The 15,237-nt window shown below is 51.7% G+C and overlaps 1 protein-coding gene across 2 annotated transcripts in view; it reads right to left on the bottom strand.

Annotated features, from left to right (window-relative positions):
• Positions 1-1,140: 1,140 nt before the first annotated feature.
• STXBP1 (syntaxin binding protein 1) overlaps positions 1,141-15,237 on the bottom strand; it is a 70,432-nt gene continuing 56,335 nt past the window's right edge. Inside the window, exons 17-20 of one of the 2 annotated variants that reach the window (XM_057548754.1) lie at positions 13,645-13,730; positions 10,239-10,393; positions 8,503-8,628; positions 1,141-3,126 (exon numbers count right to left, since the gene is read on the bottom strand). In XM_057548754.1, the coding sequence (XP_057404737.1) occupies positions 8,519-8,628; positions 10,239-10,393; positions 13,645-13,730 (351 nt within the window). In that variant the 3' untranslated portion in view covers positions 1,141-3,126; positions 8,503-8,518. The remainder of the gene's footprint in view (positions 3,127-8,502; positions 8,629-10,238; positions 10,394-13,644; positions 13,731-15,237) is intronic. The other variant, XM_057548756.1, reaches the window with a different exon arrangement.

The following is a 15,237-nucleotide window of genomic DNA, read 5'->3' as shown; positions in this document are numbered from 1 at the left end:
TGCACGGGCTTCAGCCTTTGCACAGGCTCACAACAGTGCAGTGAGTCCTAGGACTGCAGACGGGGCGACACCGAAGCCCCAGAGAGAGACTGACTTGGCCCAGCGCCCGAGACCTGGGGCCAGCAGGGGGGCTGCCCCTCTAGCCCAAAGCAATGCCCCCAACTCCGGCTGGACACCGCCCTACCCCCACCTGAGCATGGCATGGGGGGCCCCAGAGGAGCCCAGCCCAGGCAAAGCTTCTCCATGGTGCCACCCCAGTGCCCTTCCTCGTCACGCCTCTCAGGTTTCTTCCTTCTTTTACCTGAAGCACATCTCAGGAGGTAGCTCTGGGTGCCCAGCCCAGTGGGGCAGCATGACCAGCAGCCCCCTCAGGCTGCCTGGAGCCCACAGAAGGCATCAGCTTTGTACCCCCTTAAGGCAAGTCTCACCAGACAATAGCCTGGTTGTGGAGATGCACCTTCCACCAACTGGCCCTGACTTGTTGGATTTCTTAACAGTATGAGGGAGATCAGAATTTGAATGAGAGGGTGACTGGGGACAAAAGGGTAGAAACGGAAGTTCCTACAAAGAACCCCACACCCCTGCGCCCAGTATTCTAGCAGGTTTCCAGTATGACCCCAACACTAACTTAAGGGTCCCCTCCCCACTGGGACCAAACTCATCACAGTCTCTCCAGGTCACCAACAGGCTTCATAACCAGCAGGATAAGCTTTTCAGATCTGGAAATAAGCTCATCGGAAGGCTAGATGGTGTGGCAGCAGGAATGGAGGAGGACAGCAGTAACACAGATAAAATGACCTCATCACGTGCCCGAAATGCACGGGCACCACATGCTCGAGTAGGGCGCCACCTGCCAAGACAGAGCCCTGCTGTCTCTGCGATAGAGAGACATTCTACATACAGAGACACAGGACGATGGAAGAACTGCCTGGTCTCAGGCAGTGTAGTACACACTTCATGGATCATCTCCAGACGCCAGGTAGCTCTAGATCCTAATGCAAGTAACAGTGAATGGATCCAGAAGGCTCCGAGCCACAGCCAGGGGTGGCTGGGCTCCTCCCCAGTGGACCATTGACAAAGCCTTTCTCCTTCCGCTCCCCAAAGTAAAACCAGGCCGCGAGTCACCCTGGACACCGTGAATGGGCGCTGATTTATTTATTTATTAGACTCAAGTGCTTTAGTACAGAACAGTACAGAGATGATACATGTTTGTGCTTCAATACTTTCAAACACTGAGATTCTGATAATTTCAAGGTGAACAAGTTTCAAGACAGACTAGCTTTTTTTTTTAAATATCCTTTTGATAAATTATTTTTATATAAATAACAGAGAAAGGAAAACCAACATGTCGGACAAACAAGGTCCTGAAGCATGAGCATCGATCGTTTGGTCAAGGGCAGGGGACAAAACAAGCAGTAACGAGAAGAAACAAACCAAGGCAGGTCCCTACAGTCTGTCCTAAGGAAATAAGATCTTGTAACGGGGGGAAGGGAGACAGACCTGAAAACTAATCTGAGTGCAAAGGGGAGATTTCAAAGCCTTGAGAAGAGAATGCCACGATGCATCTAATGGGGCGGGTGAGGAGTATATTCTGAAAGGGAAGTGAGGGCCGCGGAGAACTAGCACACACCACGTTTGCAATGACGATGCCACAAGACAGTAATATACACACACGGTTTGCAGGGGTTAAGGGGGTGGGTGGGGGTGGGCGCGGGACATTTTTGTGACTTCCACTGTCATTATAGTTCACAACAGCAGCAGAACAAATAGTGCGCTCCCTTCCGGAGAACGAGCTGCTGAGTCCTGAGGGCGACGAGACATCCTTCCTGCATTTGCTTCTTCGATTTCTGCATTAGAGCTAAGTTTTATACAGCTACGTTTTTATACAGAGAATAAAATGATCGTTTTCTCTTACAAGCACGATGACATATGACCCCACACTACACAAAATAAAGTATTAGGAAGTATCTTAAACGGAGGATAACCTGAGTGGGATCAGGGTCTGGATAAATCCACCGGGCTACTCTTCAGGTGGTTTGGAGTGTCAGGGGCACACACAGTGCTCTACACTGTCTACAGAAAGGGACCTCTGACCAGGAGCCTGCGGAACTCGCTCTGCTCTGGTTCGCTCCTGTCCCGTGAGCGCTACCCAGGCTGACCCTGCTGAGAAAGGGCAGCTCTGTCGGGGGTGATGCCTGGGGAAAGATGGGGTCTGGTCTGAAGGACCAGGTCTAACTGCTTCTCCAAGGGACCCAGGTCCCCGGTGGGAGTTTGCTCCCCACTTGTCTGGGGACAGTGACAGACCACAGAACAGGATCACAGCGCCGCGGCAGCGGCCAGGGAGCGAGCCATGACAGGCACCCAGCCTGACTTCCTGTGGACGCCCCCAGCCCCTACCTCCAGCACGGGGGAGGGGGGGAATGAGCCCCCCTGGGGAGAGCAGAGGTCGACTCCAGCTCAAACCTCTCGAGATGTCACCTGAGCTTCACTTCCAAGCTTATCTGCATGAGAGCTGGCACTGAGGGGTAGGAACTGGAGTGAAGATAACAGATTAATCCTCAGTTTAAAATACTCCAAGAACGGACATCTCAGTGATTCCCAACAAGAACAGGAACAATCCCAAACGGGTTTTCAAAAACACCCAAACGTCTACCTTCCCATACGCAAGCAACGTGCACATGTCACGCTGGGTTATGTACAAGGTCCTAAGATCATGACTGATGGGGAGGAGGTGTCCATTCATCATCCTACACAGTTCAGAAACCCTCCAGCAGCACGTCCCTCCCACCGAACGTCTCCTCCAGGATACATCTAGAAGGTACTCTTTTTTTTAAAAAACACAATGCATTATTTTGTTTCAAACGAGAAGAGGGCATCACCAAACACGAGAACGCAGCTGGCGACAGTGCCGGCCGGGCGTGCAGAGCTGGGGCAGGCGATGGAGGGAGAAGGGGGTCAGCAAAGGAACCGAGGCGGTCAGCGGTGGTCAGGGCTGCGAGCACTTTGGGAAGAGGGTTCGTTTTTTGGAGGCGTGGCTTATTTTTTAACTGCTTATTTCTTCATCTGTTTTATTCAGTTTCTTCAGCGTGTCCAGCAGTTTCTGTGGGGTGAGAATGTGCGTGGATCCTGGAGGAAGGCAGAAAAGACCGTGAGCTTGCCAGCTCCGGTTTCGAACACTTTCCCCTTTCCTGCCCTGTTCTATCCCCAGAGCTGTAGCTGTTCCCCCTCCCCCACCCCGCGCAGGGAAGGGTTGGGGACTGGGGTTTGGGGCCTTGTCACAGTAGGCCTGGGAGACATGTGAGGGCTGTGGATACACAGAACACACCCTCTGGCTTGGGCAGGGTCCCGGGCTGTACCAAGGAAGGAGCCCGCCTCTCCATCAGTGCTCAGCGCTGCCCTCTGCCAGGGGACAGGGCAGCTGCACTTCTAATTCTCTCCTGAACTCAAGGTGAAGCCAGGGAGAGAAGTTCCAAACCACACGGCCGGGGAAGAGGCTGGGAATGGGGCAGGGGTTAGCAGGGGGGACTGTGTGTGGTAAGAGTGGTGCAGGTAGGGAGGAAGAAGTGGACGGGCGGAGCGCCTGGGGGAAGCCACTGCCTTCCCGGAGCCCGCTGGCTGGGACCACGTGGTGGGAGGGACCTCAGGTGTGAAGGGGGAAGGGCCGGGGTACCTGAGGCCTTACCTTGCAGAGACCGCGCATTGTAAGAGGTTAGAAATGCTTGCAAAAATTTAAGCTAATGGAATTAGATATACTTCTACTGCAAAAAGAAAAAAGAAAAAAGGAAAAAAAAATGAAGTCCTTTTTCATAAGGAGAGAGAAAGAGATCTCGTAAGTGCAGTAAAAAAAGATGCATGGATTGTGTGGTTTGGACATGGACTTAAACAGAACAGGAGTGACTGGCGTGTGAGCGTGAGGCCTGCACGCATGCAGCAGTAGGCTTCAAACAAAGAGATCCCGGTGCGAGAGGAGAACTGAACAAAAGAGACCCGTACTTGAAAATGTGCCTCCCTGGAGATGCGGCCAAGTGAGTGGGCCTTCACATGAGGAGGGGACCAGAAACCACGGGATGCCAGATTTCCACCCTGAGGGCAGGCAAAAGAAGGCTTTGGCTGGCTTGTTGGGAGTGATTCCAAATACCAGGGTCCCTGTGCCTTTGACCGCTACTTGCTCAGCTGACCTGTGACTGCTGGCACTGCAGCCTGGAGCCTTCCTGGTCAGTCCAGACCAGGAGAACACTGGTGAAGCCCTCTCTGGTGTGAGAGCCTTCTCAACATCCCGTTCTCTGCAGCTCAAGCCTCAGCCCCCCCAGGGCCTGCTGAGTGAGGAAGCAGTCCGCAGCTACTTCCCTGAGGTACAGAGTGGATGCCCTGAGGGTGCAGCCTGCGCCAGCCCCTGCGCCCAAAGCTGACTCATTCTGCAGACCCGAGGCTCCTCTGGCAAGTGTGACACCGGTTTCAGCAGTGTGTCCCCCTCTCCCCCGAAAACACTCATTTCTGTGACCTTATCAATCTTCCTACTAGTCCTAAAGGTCAAAGGCTGCTCCACAAATGAGGAAACGGGGATAAACGTTACCAAATTCTGACCAGAACCACTGGCAGAATGAAAGCCTTCCAAATCTCAACTCGATGCAGCAGTTTGAGTGTCTATACCTGAAAGACAGCTGCTGGGATCTCCGTGCGGGGGATTAGCTTGGGGGCTACCTAGGTTAAGGCAATGCACATGCCAGAGAGACTGTCCCTAACGTCCTCCCTCGCAGCCAAAAGGCCTCTGAGCAAATGCCTATCCCAAGGTGTCCCCTACCTTTGCTTATGTGCAGATTCAGGACTTGGAGGGAGGCCAGAAAGAGGTGAAGGAATCCACGCTTCAGAACTTCCGGATATTGTCTGATTGCTGACCATCATTGACACCCAAAGATTGGGTGTTCCCAATCTTTGACTGAAGGCAGAAAACTTCCAGCACCAACAGTATCAGGCAACAGTTACGTTCCTGGGCCCTAACTATCCATACCTGGTCTCTTTAAAGGATGCAGACCAGCTGGTGTTAATCCGTATCACCTGAGGGCCAATTCTTGCCACGCAATCAGCTGTATCGCTTTAATACCCTGGTCAAGCTTTTCACCACCACAAACATTGCCAATGCTCTCACTTGAACCCACAGGTGGCTGACCATGTCGGCCCTCTAGAACAGCAAGTGGGTTCTACTGCTCTGAGGGTCCCTCTTATTCTACATAACTGCAACACTGAAACGTGAACGGTGGTCTCCAAAATAAAGTCATCCAAAGACTGTCAAAGCTGGGGGCCAGACACAGTGACCTCTGCCAGGACAAAATCCTTCTTTCTTCACGGACGGCACCTGAAAACCACAGGAGTTCTGACAGATCAGCTGGTCTAGCTGTTCCTGGATTTGGCTGAAACAGTCCTGCTGACTCAGACTATTGAGGGCAGTACCGGTGAACGATAGGTTTAAATTGTATATTTAAGAGCAGCCCAGGTGAGTTTGATGATCTGCCAGATGTGGAAGGCAGTGGTCTTGCCCACCCACATCCAAGACGCCCAGGGTGGTGAGGCGTGTTGGTGGCACAGCCAGGCCCAGAAGCCATGCCACTGCTCTCAATTCTGGGGGCCCTGTGGCTTCCTGCCCCAGGAGGGGATGTGTAAGGGAACGCTGAAAAAGCGGCTGGGCATTGGATCGGCTCTGCGTTCAGATTCAAATCTGAGTCCCACTGAAAAATGAAACTTATCTGACCCCGATCTAGAATAAAGCAAAGTACGCAACATAGTAAAACAAATACATACTCTCCCGTGTTAAGTGCTCTGTAATAGGTCTAAGCCAGCCTTTCGGCCCCCTTTCATCAGCTCCTCAGGCCTCCTGGACATTCCCTAATGGTCAGTACTTTTAACATAAGCCACCTAGAGCACCGAGGTGAAGATCTAATCAAAAGATTTCATTTCTTAGACAGTTGAGAGGAATGATGGATTGATTAGTGGGGACTGAGCCAAGGCTTGGTGGCATCTGTGCACTTCAGTTATCCATGCCCACTCCCTTCAGCCCAGCCCTGGGGAGCCAGCCTTGGCTCCAGGACAGAGAGGGGCCGGGAGGACGGAGCACAGCACCGGCACCCGCACAGGGCCCGCCGCAGAGGCTCGTTCACTGCTAAGCAGGGGAAACCCATCCCTTAAAAGCTAAGTTCCTGCAAACACCAATGTGGGGGAGGAGACCACTCAGCCTCTCTAACGCCCTGCACTGTCCTCGGCTTTGGTCACCTGGACAATCGCAACAGACGTGGGCAAGTCGGAAGGCTCAGCTGCTTTCTGACCTCCCTGGTATGAGGGCTCTGTACCTCACTTTTCCCTAACTGAACTCTCTAAAATCCAACACTGTTCAACAAAGCATTTCAGAAGCCAGGAACAAACAGCCAGAGTCTGTTCGTGCTCGCTCTGCTCTGATGGCAGCTGAGACCTCTCTGCTGATTGAACATAAAACAGAGGAAGCAGTGTGCAAAGAAGAGGCATCTTCCAAAGCAGGGAATCCCAGAATGAATCCTAGCAGGAGCCCCTGGGATCTGGGTTTGAGATTCTTTCTGACTCTGCAAGTGGTCTGTCATTGCTCATTTGTCCTTTGAGAAGCCTCGAAATACATCTTGCAGCAAATGCCGTCCACCTACCTGCCATCTGCACAAGAACCAGATGTCTCTGATTACCAACCTACCAAGGTGCCGCTGAACAATGGCTGTTTTTTTAGTTGCTTTTATTGACCACCCACTGGCCTCGCTTTCTAGGGTGAAGGCAGCCTGGGCAGGATGGCAGGTAGCCCAGGGCCACAGCCAGCCCCGATGTCCTGGCTCACAACCACTTGCTGCTTCTCATCTCCCTACTGCCCTGGGGCAGCTGTCTCCGGCTCACGCGAAGAAAGAGGAGCTAAACAGCACAGCCTCCGGTGCAGACCTTTAGAGCAAGCCTTTCGTGGATGGAGCTTATTCTCTTTAAAAAAACAAGCACACTTCTGATGTCACCCAGCCAGGGTTCTGATGTCCAGTCCCCCAAAGGTCGCCAGAGAGTGTGCCAGAGCGCGTAGGGCTGCCTGGTTTAAGCCACCAACTGAACGACTGCATTACAGACGGTCAGAGCCCGAGCCGCCTCGGGCCCTGCCATCCAGCCTCCCTCTGTTCTGTGTACTGTGACCCAGTGGGAACGACCTCCCCCAGTCACACAGGTGCTTGTGGCCAAGCTGAGGCTAGAGTCCATGCCTGTCTGCGGCTCACTCACGGGTGACTCACGCTCTGTAACTCACACCGGGCCACGTTTCAGCCCGGGGTGGGGGTGGGGACATTTCTAGGGTGCATCCTCAACAGAGTAGACGAAGTCAGGTACACAAGACGTGGCCTCATCACAGAATGTGTAATGAAACTAAAGAATGACTAATGGTGCAGTGAGGTCTTCAGGGTCAGTCTGCCATCCGAACAGGTCAGGGGAGATTTCCAGCACAAAAGAAGGGTGGAAAGAGAGAGGAAGGAATGAGGACAAGAATAAAACCTGGGTAATCTGCCAAACTGACAACGGGTTCCCGGGTAACTGACATAAAGGCACGAGCATGGTGGGAGAGAAGACGCTCTTTAAAAACAGCACATAGCGTGGAGAACAGATTTCTACCCAAAGGCTCTCAATCTGACCAAGAGACTCCAATGGGAGAGAGGGATATGATTCTCAACTCTCGAAAGGATCCACAGGAGAATTAAAACAAAAGCAATTACTGAAAGAGCAAATGACTGTTAAGTGCTGTTTTTCCCCAGAGGAACAGGAGACATGAGCTCTTTCCACCAGTGGCTGGAGTTCACCATGTACGAGGTGGCTTATGACCCCATCACCCCTTAGAAATTGTTCCTCAGGATAAATGTCCGTCCTGGCAAAAAGGTATTGACACATCTAACTACCACTGACTGGGAGTCTACCCTGACACCCTCTGCCAAGCACTCCTCATGATCGTGTGCCCACTGGCATCTCCACTGGAGTTCTGCCTTGGACAGGACTGTCCCCTGAACACCTGCTGGTCTCACTCTCAAGTTCCCACACCACATCACAAGCCGGAGGCTGCCTGGTGTTCTCTGCCTTGTGGCCACAAATTCACCCCGCGGCCAGCAGGCTGCGGCACCATGCCTGTGGCATCCCTGCACGTCCAGCTCCCCCTGGAGGACTGTACACAGCAGTTGTGATCGCTTCTGGTCTAAAGCCCACAGGGCTGCAGCTGTCTGACTGAGCGACAGGTAACCCGAGGCATGAGCGAGCTGGCAAGCTGAAGCCCAGTGGGGCTCAGGGTAGGGTTGGTGAGGGCAGCATCGGACACATTTTCAATCGGTGTTAAGAACTGCAAGCATTTTCTCGTTAAAAGAAAATCAAATAAATAATAAACGGGAAAGGGAAAAATAAAGAAAAAGAGTGACGGAATAAATCAAAGAAAACCCTTCAGAGTGGAAGAGTTTCTTTTCTGTAATAAGCTGCTTTTACTTTGTTTCTTTGGCTCTCACTCCATTGTTGGAGCCTGATCCTCAAAAGATACCCTAGAGGACTCCCGGAAGTCGGGGTGTCTCAGGTCCATGAGAAATTTGGTGGGAGTGAGAATATGAGTAGAACCTGCGGGAGAACAGAGGCCGGCTGACTGCTTGAACAAAGGTACGTTACCGGAACATGCCAACTTAGGCCTACGTTTTATGCAGCCAATGAGGTGCGAGAGAGCGAGACGCACGCGCACGCGCGGAGCACACGCCGTGCACACGCGGCGCATGCGCACATGGGCCGCGAGGACACCCAGCATGCACAGAGCGGGCGGGGCCACACAGCGGGCATCAGTGGTCTGCACCAGGCCTCTCCCCCGATCTGCAGGGGCGACCCTGTCTCCCCGGGGTCTCCGCCTCCCAACAGGGAACCTCAGGTCGGGCCAGCGTGGAAGAGGGGGTTACAGCGAAGCCTGGCTGTGACGGCTGCTGCCCAGGAAAGCTGTGTTTGAGCAGAGTTAGCCAACACGCTCATGCAACACGTACGCAAGCAGGGAACACCGAGAGCTCTGGCACGGGGTCCTACGTAACCAAAAAGGAAAGAACACAGGGAGAAACAGTGACCAGACAGGGGAGGCTTCAGGGAGTGGGGAGGGGAGGGGGGTGTGCGAGCTCCCCAGTGAATGGTGGTATCTGGAAGGCGGGTTGTGAAGACAGTGCCAGCTCCATCTTGATACACCCAGGAACGGCCATATGGACTGGTCTGCAGAACCTGCTCACTCTGAAAGCCTGGGGGGCACTGCGCCTTGGTCCCCCCAAAGTGGAGGTATAAAACTGACACATCTTATTGAGATCAGGGCAAGGGCAGGGCCCAGCCAGGGCGGTAGGTGCTGATCACCTCTTGCCAATCAATGTTAAGAGGTACTCTGGGCAGGTGCAACTCCATTTTGTTAAGGGCAAGATGGGACAAAAGGAAGGCATCTGGAGAAAGCAAGATTTTTCTCAGCTCACTCTTCCTCTTCCAGCCGAGAAATTGGAGAAGCTCCTGTAGGCATGAAAAAGGAGAAAAATCTTCTCCTGCTGCCTTAAGTCAGCTCTTATAAGTTACTTCCTTTCTTCTGGAAAACCAGCAGGAAATAACCAGAAGGAGTATGACAGACCCTGAAGTAGTAGGAACTGGCTGGGGGAACCCTCAGCAGAGCCCAGAAGTCAGGCCAATATGTTTCAGGCAGTATCTGCTCTCCCTCCTCGTCTGTGCATCTCCAGCTGACAGGTAAAGGAGCCGGTAATCATTTACCTTCCGTTCACTGTGTGTCTTCTGGATGTGAGGCTGGAGGCCAGGAAACTGACACCACCCTACCCTACTAGGCCAGCACCAGGCCTAGTTCAGGCTGTAAGTGGGTGCTCTTAACCTTATTTTCGTGGATAAGGAAATAACAGCATGGAGAGGGGAGGCACTTTCGAGGTGACCCACGTGGCAGTGGCAGAGCAGGAATATCAGCCTGGGTCTGTTGGAGCCCGTGACCAGGCTCTTCCCACCACATGGGGCTGCCACTCGTCAAGAGACACAGTGCAGACATGAGGAAGGAACCCTTCGCTTGTCAGCGTCTGCTGTCCACAAACGTGTCTAGAGACTTAAGTTTTTCAGGGGCAACAGAGAACCGAAGACAGAATGAAACACCAAAGCATGGAATGGAGTCCAAGTGCAGTGAAGCGGCCCCTTCCCTCTAGAAAACATACCCCACTCACCTATGAGCACTTCCCACTTTCCATTGGCTTGGGTCACCTCGTAAGCACAACGCATCTCATTCAGGCTCACGCCCCCCAGGATGAAGATGATGAGGCGAGGACCACTGCGGTACTCCCCTGGGGCCTTATTCTTATGCCAGTGCCCATAGCGGGCGCTGGGGCAGGAGAGAGGGGGAGGGAGAGGGAGAGAGAAAGATATTAATCATGTTTATCTGCATTCACAGCATTTATACTTCATACCTCCATGATGTGTTACACACTTGTTCTGTACACCAGTGACCGAAACAGAGTAGACGATTAGCGACTGAACTGCAGTGCAAATTATCAAGCGCTTTGGCTGCCGGGAGAAGAATCACTATGAGCGCCTGTGCTGTGACCCCGTCATGCAGGCAACAGACGGGTTCAGGTCGGCTTTAAAGCTGGACATTCAGCGCTTCACCCGCATGATGTCGGTCCCGGTGTCTCCCCCCAGTTGTACAGTTCTGGGCTTGTCTGGGACACTCTGCTGGAGGGAGCAGTGACCACAGAGTCCGGGGCCTGTGTGTAGCCGGCACACTGATTCACTGGACAGATGTGCACCGGGCGCCTCACTGGGCGGGGGCCGCCCCAGCACCGAGGAGCTGACCTGAGTGAGATGTGGCTCTTGCCAACCAAGAGCTCAGGCTTAACTGGGGCGGGCGGGGCGAGGAGGGTGGCGGGAGGATGGGGGTCTGCATCGCGCCCCAAGGAGAGGAGCTCAGTGCCGTGGGAACAAACACGGGGGAGGGCCTTCTAGTGCCGACCGGGCATCACTGGGGAAGGCTTCCTGGAGGAGGTGACACCGAGCTGCCTCCTGAACGACAGGCATCTCAGTGGCAGGACAGTTCCCCAGGTGCCCCCCCACTCCCGGCCCTGGCTTCCCTCAATGGGCCTTCACCTTGTCCTCGGAAACAATGAGAAATTGGTTGGTTCCAGGCTAAGAAAATGGGGAAAACAAAACAAAAATCAAAACAAAATGAGGGGCCATCTCTTAAGATCATATATATTTTTTCTTGCGTGGAGAATTACGTTGAGGATTTTAAAGTGTTAAATCAGCCTTGCATTCCTCAAACAAACCCTTCAGCAAGATGCATTGCTCCTTGTATATGCCACTGGGTTTAGTTTGCTAATATTTTATCTATAACATTTGCCTCTCTGTGCTTGAGGGAAGTTTTATTTAATGCCATTTTCAGATTTGCTTTTAGGATCATGTACTCCTCATAAAATAAGTGGGAAAGTTTCTTCTCTCTTTCTATTATCTGCAAATGTGTTAACGTTGAGTGGTTTCTTCATAAAATACCAGAAGAATTCACCATTGCATCCATTGGGTTGGGATTTCTTTTGTGGAAGTTTTAAAAATAACTAAAAAGTTAATAGGGGTCACTGAGTTTCTATTTTTTAATTGTCAATTTTTGTAATTTGTAAAATGCATTTGTCCGTGTCATCTAAATTTTCAATTAAATTAGGATAAATTTGAAACAGAACGAGGAGAGCAAGGCTTCTCTGAACAGTGGAATCTTTACCCTTCTTCCTGACTTAGGACAGCATTAAAGCCACTTTCCACATCGCGAAGGCCAGCCCAGAGGACCTCACAGTCACTTTTTTTTGCCTGTGCAATCATTTGTTTGTCTGCCGTTGTCAGCCAGCCTGGCTGTGGCACTGTGTGGGATTTTGTATTTCACTCCAACGCTGGCAATAAACATTTGGCCTCCACTGGCATCATGCAGGCCTGAGAGTGACGACAGAAGGGGGGCACGGTGGAGAGAGAAGACGGGCGGGCAAAGTACGAGTAGAGGCACATGTATTGAAAAGTGTTACTCTGGGAGCCCGGGCCACACACAAGAGTGAGGCAGAGAAGATATTCTGGAGGCAAAATGTGTTCCTAGTGTTGAGAGTCCCAGGGACTGGCCGTGGAGATGTGGCCTGCAGAGCACAGCAGGAAAAGCTTCTGGATGAACATGGCAAGGTGGTGAACAAGAGGAAGAGCTTCCAAAAACATGCACAAGGCCTCATGGGCAGCCAAGAAAACACAGAGGGCTGGAGAACCCAGAGATGGAAGCATGGATTGCTGTCTGCTCACATCTCCAAACTGAGAAATGTCTGAACATCACCAGGTACGTGGCAGAAACCCAACATACCCAAGGCATCCACATTTCCATCATCTATGTTTCCATCAAGGATGAATCTGAGAAATGTGGCTCTATGCAGTTGATGTATTCATCCCTTTCTTAATTAATTACTAAAATTAACTAATGAATGAAAAGTGAAGACAGAACACACCAAGTGCCTACTACATGCCAGGCTCTGTTCTAGGCACTGAGGATAAAACAGACACGAATCCCTGCCCTCATGAGGCTGACATTCTAGTCGGGGGAGACTGGCAGTAAACAAGGTAAATATTAACAGCACACTAAGCGGTGGTATAATCTATGGAGAAAAAGCAGGGAAGGGAGACAGGAAGTTGAGGTGCTGTAATTTTTTCACTATTTTCTGTAATACTTTATTGAGAAATAATTCATGTATCATACAGTTCACTCATTTAAACTGTATAATTCAGTGGTGTTCAGTATAGTCACAGAATTGTGAGCCGTCACCACAATCAATTTTAGACCATTTTCATCAACCCCAAAAAGAAATTCTGTACCTATTAGCAGTCGCTCCCCATTCCCCAACCCTTACTCCCATCCCCAGTTCCGAGCAACCACCAATCTACTTTCTGTCTTGAGACTAGCCCGTTCTAGACATTTCATATAAATGGAATCATAGTGTATGTGGGCTTTAGTGATTGGCTTCTATTCACTTAGTATAATATTTTCAAGGTTTGTCCATGTTACAGCATGGATCAGTATTTCATTCCTATCTTTGGCTGAGCAATATTCCATTGTATGAATGTACCATATTTTTTTTATCCATTCATCAGCTGATAGACATTTAGGTCATCTCCACTTTTGAGCCATTAGAAATAATGCTGCTAGGAAGACTGGTGTACTGTAATTTTAAACAGGGTGGTTAGGGAAGATGGGAGAAGGTAACAATTTATTAAAGACCTGGAGAAGAAAAGAGGTGAGCCATGCAGAGATATCTGGGGACAGATCATTTCAGGTGGAGGGAAAAGCAAGTGCAAAGGTCCTGAGGCAGAAGCAAGCCTGGTGTGTTCGGGGTAGAGCAAGGAGGCTGGTGTGGCTGAAGTGGGGGAGGAGTAGGGAGTGAGGGAGGAACGGGAAGCCAGGGGCTGAAGGGCCTCATGGGCCGCTGCAAGGACTTGGCCTGCACCCTGGCTGTGACGAGAAGCAGTGGGAGGGTTCTCGAGGGTTGTGCAGCGTGACAGCAGGACTGCCGTGCGGCTGCCGCTTGCTCCCTGCTCGCTTGCTCAGGGACTTGCACTCACCTGACCGCGGTGGTGCTGAAGGAGGCAGAGGAGCGGGTGGAGATGTACGGGTAGTGCTTGGTGTCAAGTCTGTCTTCAATGGTGTCCTGGAAAGAAGAGACACAGTTATCGACCGGCCATCTCTTTGCAAAGGGCTGACGCAATCAAGGTAAGACAATTCGAAGAACAAGTCACTCAGCCAGAACCATGTCCAGCTTTGCAACAACCAGAGCTCCCCTGCCCGCTGCCCGCTACCGGGCGCCTCATGCTGTGCTCAGAGCGGGCGGACCAGATGCTTCGTAACCAGCGGATACAATGAGATAAGTTTGTAGGTCTGCTCTTGAAGAGAAGTTTTTTTTTTTTAATTTATTTATTTATTTATTTTTGGGTGTGTTGGGTCTTCGTTTCTGTGCGAGGGCTTTCTCCAGTTCCAGCGAGCGGGGGCCACTCTTCATCGCGGTGCGCGGGCCTCTCACTGTCGCGGCCTCTCTTGTTGCGGAGCACAGGCTCCAGACGCGCAGGCTCAGTAGTCGTGGCTCACGGGCCTAGCCGCTCTGCGGCATGTGGGATCCTCCCAGACCAGGGCTCGAACCCGTGTCCCCTGCATTGGCAGGCGGATTCTCAACCACTGCGCCACCAGGGAAGCCCCGAGAAGTTTTTTTTTAAAAACCTGCATTGGGCTTCCCTGGTGGCGCAGTGGTTAAGACTCTGCCTGCCAATGCAGGTGACATGGGTTCGAGCCCTGGTCCAAGAAGATCCCACATGCCGCGGAGCAGCTAAGCCCGTGTGCCACAACTGCTGAGCCTGCGCTCTAGGGCCCACGAGCCACAACTACTGAGCCCACGTGCCACAACTACTGAAGCCCGCACACCTAGAGCCCGTGCTCCACAAGAGAAGCCACCGCAATGAGAAGCCCGCGCACCGCAATGAAGAGTAGCCCCTGCTCGCCACAACTAGAGAAAGCCCACACGCAGCAACGAAGACCCAATGAAGCCAAAAACAATAAATAAATAAACTTAAAAAAAAACCCTGCATTAATTTTTCTTGCTTCTCTTCCACCCTTTTATGTTCCATGTGAGGTTATAAATGTCACATCCTGTCCAATAAACTCCTGACCCTTGTCATCCGTCTTGAAGACACTAGGCATGGGTAGTCTCTCAGGCAAGCTGAGGCCTTACAGCCTCAGTTACCCAAGGGCCTAATTATCTGGTGGGTGGATCCAGCTACCCACCCCCTGCTGCCAAGAAGTCTACACTCCTAACAGCTATCGTGTGAAGCCCACACATGTCTCTTTGGGGGACTGGGGTTGGGGGTGGGGAAGGAAAAGGGAGCAGAGAACAAAGGAGGGAATGAGACAGAGCGGTTGATCCACTCTGCCAAGCAAAGAAACGTAATTGGTTTCAAGATGTCTCATGTTCACCCATCTTTTTGGTTTGTGGGTTTTAAAAATAGGAAGCTGACTCACTATATATACTTAAAATATATTTATTTTAACGTACAATTCAGTGGGAACACATGCACTGCTATGAATTAGCAAAGGGATCCTGGCCAAGACCTTTCATTCTCTGGACCCCAGTCCTGTCCACCTGTCAAGGGCAGGAACTGGAAAGACCA

Source organism: Balaenoptera acutorostrata, chromosome 6 (assembly GCF_949987535.1).
Source record: "Balaenoptera acutorostrata chromosome 6, mBalAcu1.1, whole genome shotgun sequence".
Taxonomy (NCBI): domain Eukaryota; kingdom Metazoa; phylum Chordata; class Mammalia; order Artiodactyla; family Balaenopteridae; genus Balaenoptera; species Balaenoptera acutorostrata.
The sequence above is the reverse complement of the archived record's forward strand: the minus strand, read 5'-3'. Positions and strand labels throughout refer to the sequence as shown.